The sequence below is a fragment of the Corylus avellana genome, chromosome 10 (assembly GCF_965113065.1).
Source record: "Corylus avellana chromosome 10, dhCorAvel1.hap1.2, whole genome shotgun sequence".
Classification (NCBI taxonomy): Eukaryota; Viridiplantae; Streptophyta; class Magnoliopsida; order Fagales; family Betulaceae; genus Corylus; species Corylus avellana.
This window is the reverse complement of record NC_142499.1, coordinates 9,761,134-9,771,459: the sequence shown is the minus strand read 5'-3', so window position 1 is coordinate 9,771,459 and position 10,326 is coordinate 9,761,134. Positions and strand designations below refer to the sequence as shown.

Here is a 10,326-nt window from a genome sequence, read left to right as displayed (position 1 = left end):
ATAGCAATCTACTACACATAAAAGCCCCACATTAATTTTAGGAATCAGGTTTCTTATGAAATTTCCTCAATTTTTGGACCTAATTAAAAATCCCCTAAATCATTATGATTTCAAGCTTGATATCCAATGGGTAGAACAAAACTTTAAAGAGAAACTAGAGATTTCAACAACATAACAAAATCCCCTTTCAAGAACCCTAGTTTTTGGACCTAAAGAAATCCCTAATGATTCATGTCATTTTCATTTCCTATAACCAATGGGTAAGATGAAATCACAAAGAAAAGCTTTAGCATTTACCATTCAAGCTTCCATGGCCGAAATCCCCTAGAAATTCATCACTTTCCCCTTCTTCTTTTTTTTTTTTTTTTTTTCTTCTTATTTTTTCTTTCTCACTGCCAGCAGCACCTCTCTCTCTCTCTCTCTCTCAGTCTGCAGTTCTTTCTCTCTCTCTCTCTCTCTCTAGGCTGTATGTATCTGTGTGTGGAAGGAGAAAGAGTGAGACAAAGGGAGAATGGGGGAAAGGGGGCTATGCGGGGGTGAGGGAGAAAAGAAAGAGAGGATTGGGGGGGGGGGGGGGCTGCACGTGGGACCAAAAAGGCTTGCCTTTTTGCATCCTTTTTTCTTTTTTTTTTAAACTAAGGAGATAAGGTATCTTCAATGCCAATGACAGCCTAACATGTGGCATGGGATAAGATTCTCTTTCTATTTTAAAGCCCCAACTATTTAGAATTGCAAGATTTACCCCCACTACCTTTAATTCATCTTTCTTAATTTCATATTTCACCCTTACCATTTATTTCAACTACAATTTACCCATACATATAATTATTTACCACACTAGGACTTATTATCATACTAACATTATTATTAGTTAATCTCTTTATCACTTAAAACTTATATTACATAAATATATCATCGTTAAATAATATTGCTATTATATTATTATCTCACAAATATTATTATTATTATATCTATTATTCTAAATCATCCCATGTGCAATTTATCACATTAATTAATTTAGGTTACTATGAGGTTATTAATAATAAACTTAATAATTATCTTGGGTGTTACACTACTTAGTCTTTCATATAATCTTATCTCAGGAACTTTTCCAATGGATCTCTGCAGTCATTGTCCTAATCTTTATGGACTTTATCTTTCGGCCAACAAATTCATCGATAAGCTCCTTTCACAAATGAATTATCGTAGAGAGCTTGCAGACTTATCTCTGTCATACAATAGATTTGATGGAAGTATTCCACAAGGTTTTTTGATATTAGAAAAGCTTGGAAGGCTATATCTAGGAGGTAACAACTTAACCGGTAGTATACCTGCTACCATATGTAACTTGTCGAGCTTAACTGAGTTTGCCATTGAGAGTAACAACATTGAAGGAAGCATTCCCAGTGGTTTATGGAGTCTTCTGAATCTGAATCTATTGTATTTGGCAATGAATCATCTCATGGGGGAAACTTAAGGTACCTTGAAACCCTTTCTTTGGATACCAATCAACTGACAGGGGAGGCTGGAGATCAAGAGCCTAATTTTCTTTCATCTTTATCTAATTGTAGATTTTTGAAATCCCTGTCCATATCCTACAATCCCTTGGATATTAAATTCCAAATTCCATTGGAAAATTTTCAGTTTCCCTTCAATAATTTATTGCACAACAAAGCCAAATAAAAGGTCATATTCCTATGGAAATCGGTTCCTTAAAAGGCTTGACCTTGCTTGCTTTGGGTGATAACAATTTGACTGGAAACATACCATCAACAATTGGGGGATTGGAGAGGTTGCAAAGATTGTTTCTTGAAGATAATAAGATTGAAGGATTCATTCCAGAAAATTTATGCCAATTAAAAAATTTAGGCAAGTTATATGTCTCAAATAACAAAATCTCATGATCTTTCCCAAATTGCATTGCAAATCTTAGTCAATTGCAATGGCTAAACCTTAGTTCTAATAGACTGGAATCATCAATACCATTGAATTTATGGAGCCTTGAGAATTTATTGGTTTTGCAACTATCATTGAATTTCCTCGGTGGATACTTGTCTCCAAACATGAAAAGATTGATTACTATTGAATATGTTGATCTATCTCAGAACCAAATTACTGGAAATATTCCAATCATAATCGAACCCTTTGAAAGCCTAAACTATCTTGACTTGTCAAATAACACATTTCAAGGAGGCATTCCACCATCTTTTGGAAACTTGAAAGGATTGGATATGTTAGACCTCTCAAACAATAATCTCTTCGGTGTAATTCCTAAGTCTCTTGAGGCACTTCCAAATCTCAAGTATTTGAATGTGTCTTTCAACAAGCTATATGGAGAGATACCATCTAGGGGGCTTTTTGCAAACTTCACAGCTAAATCACTTTTAGGAAACATAGGGCTTTGTGGGAATCTAACTTTTGGAGTTCCATCTTGTCCAAGCCCAAGCTTCAAAGGATCAAAGGTGAAACAAAGTCTGCTCAAATATTTTGTTCCTACCATTGCTTCAATTATAATTTGTCTAGCATTGGTTTATATGCTGAGAAAACATCGAGAAAGTAAATTACAGCTTCCAAGTTTATTTAATACATTAGCTCTATTGAAGCATAGAATGATATCATATCAAGAGCTTTGCCAAGGGACAAACAACTTTTGTGAAAGCAACTTGCTTGGAGCTGGAGGTGTTGGTTTTGTGTACAAAGGGATGTTGTTTGACAAAACAATTGCTGCTATTAAATTTCTAAATTTACAATTGTTGGGTGCATTCAAAAGTTTCGATGCAGAATGCAATGTCTTAAGGACAATCCGACATAGGAATCTTATTAAAGTCATTAGTACATGCTCCAACCCCGAGTTTAGAGCTTTAATACTGCAATACATGTCGAACGGTAGCCTTGAAAGGTGGTTATACTCTTATAACTACTGCTTGAATCTTCTTCAAAGAGTAAACATTATGGTTGATGTTGTATCAGCGTTGGACTATCTCCACCATAGTCAATCAGAATCTGTTGTGCACTATGATCTGAAGCCTACCAATATCCTTCTAGATGAGGACATGATTGCACATGTAGGTGATTTTGGCATTGCAAAGATTTTGGTTGAAAACAAGGATGCTACACAAACCAAAACTCCTGGCACACTTGGCTACATCACACCAGGTACATGACTTCACCTCTGCTCATTTTATTGCTAAGATGCTAACTAATAGTGGCTAATATCAAGATCAAAAGTAGTTTCTAATTTCAATTACATGTCAATTATTCGTAATTCAATCTTTTATTTGCCTTAGATTCTTATGAATATCTGCTAGTGATAAAAATTACACAACTATAATTGCCTATTTGTTTCTCATATTTATTGATTACTAATTGTTATAAAATATGCTACAAGAAATATTTATATCAAAGACAATTATATTATGTGCTTCTTGCTCACTACGTTACTGTGAAGTAATTTAATAGGATCTATAGATCGATGTGGTGTAAGTTTCAATATTGGACTTGTAAATGTAACTAGAATTATGGTTTGCTTTGTGATATGCCCAATCTATTACCCATTTTGTGGCTACTGAGAATGCAAAATGCATCGGAACGATTGCTCTAAAATTGATAAGAAAAGCTATCAATGTATGATGATCAATTTATGTTTAACTTTGACCACGTAAAGTTCTTTTTATTTATGTAAATAACACAAAGCACACTGCCCTTGTGCTTTGTGTTATACCAAACAATTATTCCAAACAACAAAGGTCGGCACATAAAGTATGTGGACTTATTAAAAGTTGTTCATAGCATAATTATAATTATTCTTTAAAGAATTTGTTATATAAAATATATACCATTAGATGGTTTGATGTATGGGTACAATAATTAAATACATATTTACATATAAATTTGCGTGCGCGCGCATATATATATATATATATATATATATATAGCTCTTCTTGACTGAGAACTGAGATATGTGGATAGCTTATATATATATATATATATATATATATATATATATAGCTCTTCTTGACTGAGAACTGAGATATGTGGATAGCTTTTTTTTTTTGTTTTTTCATTTTATTTTTGAATTACTAACTTAAAAGGCTTTTTGTACAATTGCGAGTTTGGATAGAGTATGGTTATGAAGGAAAAGTCTCAATCAAAGGCGATGTTTATAGTTATGGTGTAACATTGTTCGAGATGATCACAAAGAAGAAACCTATGAACAACATGTTTGTTAGAGAGTTGACTATGAGGCAATGGATAAAGGCATCTAATAGAATGAAAGAAGTTATGGATGACAGTTTATTGAAAGCAGAAACTAGAAGAAATGTAACTATCATGCAAAGTGTTCTTTTATCCATCATGAAATTAGGCTTAAAATGTTTTGAAGAGTTACCAGATGAAAGAGTTGATATTAAAGATGTGCTTGCGAATCTTCATAAGGTCAAACTGACACTTTATGAAAACAAAAACAGAGCTGCATGATATCTTCGATTTAGGTTTTATATAGTTTGTCCTTTGATTTCTTAAAGCACTTACGAGGGGTATGTTTTATGTTTTTATGACTTTTCACGTTTAAATAAATGGCTTAGAATTTTCTAACACCTTTCTCTTAAGCATCTTATCATAATTTTTCTCCTTACAATTCTTATTGAGATAAATGCCTATATATCATACCACATAGAACTAAGAAGCTTATATTTAACATTCTTTTGCATTAGAAATATTTGATTGGATATGGTAAAAATGAACTTTAAATTTGTCTTTTTGGAATTGGCTAAGACAGTCAATGTGTTAGTATAGGTAATTTAGTTAATAATAGACCTCAATTACAAACAAACAAAAAAATGTAGTACTAGAATAGGGAAAAAAAAAAAAAAAAACTTTTACTTTGTGGAGTTCATTGACAAGAATAAGGAAAGAAACATAAGTTCTTTTTCTTTTTTCTTTTTTTTTCCGCTCAGCTCTTTAATTTGTTACTCACTATACTCTACTATTTGTCAACTTGTCATTACCTTCTCACATAAAAAATGAGGGGATTATGTCTGATTGATGTCATGAGTGGAGATTTGTTCTTAACTAGTTAAAAAGTGAAAATGAATATGAATTAAAGGATTTTACCATAACCTATTATTTACATTATCTTATATCCTGGGCCTATGATGTTAAATATGAGAAACTTCAATATTCCTATCACAAACTACACTTTGGAGGTTTTTTTAGGACAGAGTTTTATTTCCTTCAACTTATTTTATAAAAATGACTTGTGTCACTTTTAATATAAGAAATGTATGTTTTTTAAATAGCATGTGAAAAGCACATACTTTTTGAATAAAATTTATTCCAACTTTATTCTTGTAATATAAAAAAAAATTAAAAAATTAAAAAATTAAAAAAAAAACATGTACTTCTACATGTGGGCGACACATGTCATTTTTATAAAATAGATTGGAGAAAATTCTTCCAACTCAATTTGGAGGAAAGCTCTGTAATTTGTAATGCCTTGGTTTAAAAATAAAGTTGTAAGTGAAAAAATATCTGATTTTTCACATAGCGCTATTAGTTACTAAAAGTACTCGCACGGAAATTTTACCACATACAGATTTTTCATTTCTTTTTTAAACTACAAACTCAGTTATAAAACAAACCAAAGCTTTTATTTTGTAACATAATGTCATTACACAAATTAAACCTAATTGTTTGTACATGATCACCAAAACACGCCACATGTAGCATATTTATACACATATCTATATTAAACCTTGACGTAGCTCAAGTCAGCTCTTCCAAAGGTAGAGGCCTCTTACTGTCCTCATGGACAGTAATTTAAGCATGCTTACATATTGATGCCAACAACTTTCTCACTAAAATTATCATAATTTTACATCTATAAAAACATTATGACCTTAATGTATGTGATGTGTGCCCATTTTTCCTCTAAAATTCTTCTCTCTATTGTTTTGTAAGTTCAGTATCACAATGCATAATTTTCTATGAAAAAATAAATAAATACAACAAGAAGCTTCCATTTACGAAAACATTATTTATGAGTTCTAATAGGCTAGATTCACCAATACCATTAAATTTATGGAGCATTGAGAATCTGTTGTTTTTAGACCTATCATCGAATTTCCTTGGTCGATATTTGTCTCCAAAAATGAAAAAAAAAAAAAAAAAAAAAAAAAAAAAAAAAAAACTGGATGCTATTGTAAGCATCGATTTATCTCAGAACCAAATTACTGGAAATATTCAAAGCATCATTGGAGCTTTTGAAAGCCTAAGTTATCTTGATTTGTCACGAAACTCATTTCAAGGAGACATTCCACAATCATTTGGAGGTTTAAAAGGATTGGATATGTTAAACCTCTCATTTAATAATCTCTCTGGTGTAATTCCTAAGTCTCTTGAGTACTTTCATTTCTCAAGTATTTGATTGTGTCTTTTAACAAGCTATACGGAGAGATACTGTCTAGTGGGCCTTTTGCAAACTTCAGAGCTAAATCATTTTCTGGAAACAGAGAGCTTTGTGGGAATCCAATTTTTGGAGTCCCACCTTGTCCAAACCCAAGCTCCAAAGGATCAAAGGTGAAACAAAGTCTACTCAAGTATTTTCTTCCTGTCAATGCTTCAGTTATAATCTGTCTAGCATTAATATATATGCTGAGGAGACAATGAAAAAGTAAAATGCATGTTCCAAGTTTATTTAATACATTGCATGTATTGGAACATAGAATGATATCATATCAAGAGCTTTGCCAAGGGACAAACAACTTTTGTGAAAGCAACTTGCTTGGAGTTGGAGGTTTTAGTTCTGTGTACAAAGACATTTTGCTTGACGGGACTATTGTTGCAATTAAAGTTCTCAATTTGCAATTGGTTGGTGCTTTCAAAAGTTTTGATGCAGAATGCAAGGTCTTATGACCAATCCGACATAGGAATCTTGTTAAAGTCATAAGTACATGCTCCAACCCCGTATTCAGAGCTTTAGTTTTGCAATACATGTCAAATGGTAGCATTGAAAGGTGGTTATACTCTTATAACTACTGCTTGAATCTTCTTCAAAAAGTAGACATTATGGTCGACATTGCATCGGCGTTAGACTACCTCCACCACGATCTATCAAAATCTATTGTGCACTGTGATTTGAGGCCTACTAATATCCTTCTGGATGAGGACATGGTTGCTCATGTAGGTGACTTTGGCATTGCAAAGATTTTGGTCGAAAACAATGATGCTACACAAACCAAAACTCTTGGTACACTTGGCTACATTGCACCAGGTACATGAATTCACCTCTACTTATTTTACTACTATGAAGCTATCTAATAGTGCTAATATCAAAAACAAAAATAGTTGCTAGTTTCAAGAATACCAATGTACATGCCAACTTTCCATAATTCTATTTTATATAAGCCTAATATTTATATGAATATGCATTAACAATAAAAATTATACAAACTATGATTGCTTAGTCAATGGATAATTACCTATTTATTCCTTTTAAGTCTTATGCATTGATTGCTAATTATTCTAAAATGCGTACGTTAAAATAAATATTTGTATCAAAGACAATTATGCTATATGCTTCTTGATCACTATGTATAGACGAAGTAATTATAAAATGCAACCACGATTATGGTTTGCCTTGGCTTATGCCCACCCATAACCATTTTACGGCCACTAATAATTTGATAGAGTATGGCTTGGAAGGAAAAGTCTCCATTAAAGGTGATGTTTATAGCTACGGTATAATATTGTTGGAGATGATCACAAGGAAGAAACCTACCGATGACATGTTTGTAGGAGAATTGACTTTGAGGCAATGGATAAACACATCACTTCCTAACAAAATAATGGAGGTCATGGATGACGGTTTAATGAGAACAAAAAATGGACGAAATGCAACTGTCATGCAAAGTATTCTTTCATCCATCATGGAATTAGGTTTAAAGTGTTTTGAAGAGTTACCAGATGAAAGAGTCGATATCAAAGATGTGCTTACCAAGCTTAAAAAAATCCAATTGAAGCTTTTTGAAAACAAAAATGAGTGTCTCTGATATATTTTTTCTGGGTTTTATAGGGTTTGTATTTTAATTTCTTACCGTACTTACAAGTGGCACGCTTTATGTTTGTATGACTTTCCCTATTTAAATAAATACTTTGGCATTTTCTAACATCTTCCTCCCGATTCATTTCTCTTCTTTTTTCTTCCTTACTCTTACGAGAACTATGCAATGACGAAAGGATAATTAAAGCAACACTCAAGGCAGGACATATAAATTCAATTTTCAAATAAGTGAAGGATAATTATAACCATTCAAAAAACTAAAACTAAAGAGTAAAGAGGGAGAGGTTGGTTTTCTTTTCTCTAATCAGAACAAATAAGTGAAGCTTATGCTTTTACTCAAGGCCTGCCTTACAAATTTTTCCTTTATAAATTCACTAAAATTTTCAGGAGCAAGTAAAATCCCCGTTAAGTATCATTAAATTATACTTTTTCTATCAACTTATGTTTTTAAAGTATTAGAGCGGACATTCTGAATTCAAACAAGAAGTACCTATATATTCATAATTGAGGTATAGAAATTGTTGTGCATCAATATTAGAATGTCTAATGATTTTTTACTCGGAGAACTAATTAATTAATGGTTGTGGGTAGAACCAATAAGGCATACTTTCAAAGAAGCGATTTGTTACCGAGCCATCTTCTTTGAAATAACAAAAGGATGTTTAAACACTCAAAGTTTGATAAGTGGAGATTTAATAGCTATGTATTAAAATATTAGCTTAGATGATTAAATTTATATTTTTCTATTAACTAAAATAGATAACACAGACTACCACTCAAATTCTTCTTGAATACCCAAAATTATTGTAATCCCCATGCAAGATGTAATTAATCCAATTTCCGGGCTTAGTTTATACATTATTTAATTTGCCACCGAAATGCACTGCTGATGATCAACATGGTGATGAATGGCACTGCTGCCCATTCTGTAATTTGTCAAATCTTGCACCATTCTCGACAAATGCTTCAGAAAATGCAACTCTGTAATCCAATTTCTAGGCTTAGGACTTGGGAGGCCAGGTAAATACTTATATACCAATTACATTTTATAAAAGAAAAAATCGCTCTTAACTAGTAATAAAAATAAAAATGAATATTGATCAAAGGAATTTACAACAACCTATTATTTGGGTTCTAGTAATTTGTGAACCATAATATTATATCCAAAACATAAGATTTAAAATATGTCAAAACCAGGAAGAGAAGATATATAATGTCCCAAGAATCCTCCACTGCAGATAAATAAACAGTTGTCTACCTTCAATAACACATTGCTGTGTGGAGAATGCGTTTTTTCATAGATTTGCGATATGTGGTTCCCCCACACCCTTTGGGTCATCATACCAGTCCCAACCCAAGCCTTGGCCTCAACATACTAACTTGATGTTGCGGTCCTTTAATATTATGGTCACCAAATCTCTACTAATCTCTTAATCGTTTATTTTATTTAAATTTGTCTTTATTTCTATATTAGTCTTTATTCCCATGTAAAAGTCTTGATGACTCAGCCCTAGCTCTCTTATGTAATATGTAATGAATTCTTTATTTAAAGGGCTTATGCTATGAATAAAGCTATGAAAAGAGTTAACCACAAAACATTAAAAACACAAAACTAACACAAAATATTAAATAACGACGCAACTAAAGGACTAACTAATGTAAATAAAGGGGTCCAAGTATGCAATATTTTGCACTTATCAAACACCCCCAAACTTACATTTTGCTAGTCCCTTAGCAAAACAAAACGAAAAATATAATGAAAGCAAGAAACATAAATCCTCTTTCGTGGGAGAGACAATTGTATTTAGCATATGCAACAAGCGTTTTAAACCCCAGGCATACCTAGTGGACGAGTGAAGTCTCTTGAGGGCTTAACAGAAATGATGCCCACAAACATTGTAGCACTATGTTGTTAACAAGAAAGAAGTTTCACATAAACCATGGTTCTTATTCATGAGCAAGTTTAAAAAGACAAACACCATCATAACAGTCAAAAGGAAATCCAAAATCACTTTAGTCATAAATGGACAAATTAGACCTCATATGTTCTGAAAAGTGTAAAGTGTAATTAACATACAATCATGAAGCTTTCAGCTAAAACTCAAGACAAGTTCCATAAAATTTGTAAAATTCTCTGTCAAATGAAACAACCAAGGCAAGATACGCATTTTTTGTTATTGTTTTTTTTTTTTTTATAGGCTCTACAATGTCTAACTCCCTTAAGCTTTCTAATTGACCCATGTATCAAGTGTTAGGCCAATGACTCC

The 10,326-nt window shown here is 32.3% G+C and overlaps 1 protein-coding gene and 1 pseudogene across 1 annotated transcript; both read left to right on the top strand.

Annotated features, from left to right (window-relative positions):
* Positions 1-2,216: 2,216 nt before the first annotated feature.
* LOC132162281 (putative LRR receptor-like serine/threonine-protein kinase At3g47570) lies at positions 2,217-8,048 on the top strand. The gene is made up of 2 exons (XM_088511142.1): positions 2,217-3,156; positions 7,687-8,048. The coding sequence occupies exons 1-2, from the start codon at positions 2,232-2,234 to the stop codon at positions 8,046-8,048; spliced, it is 1,287 nt and encodes a 428-aa protein (XP_088367268.1). The 5' UTR covers positions 2,217-2,231.
* Positions 6,347-7,292, top strand: LOC148583329 (putative LRR receptor-like serine/threonine-protein kinase At3g47570 pseudogene; annotated as a pseudogene).
* Positions 8,049-10,326: the final 2,278 nt, after the last annotated feature.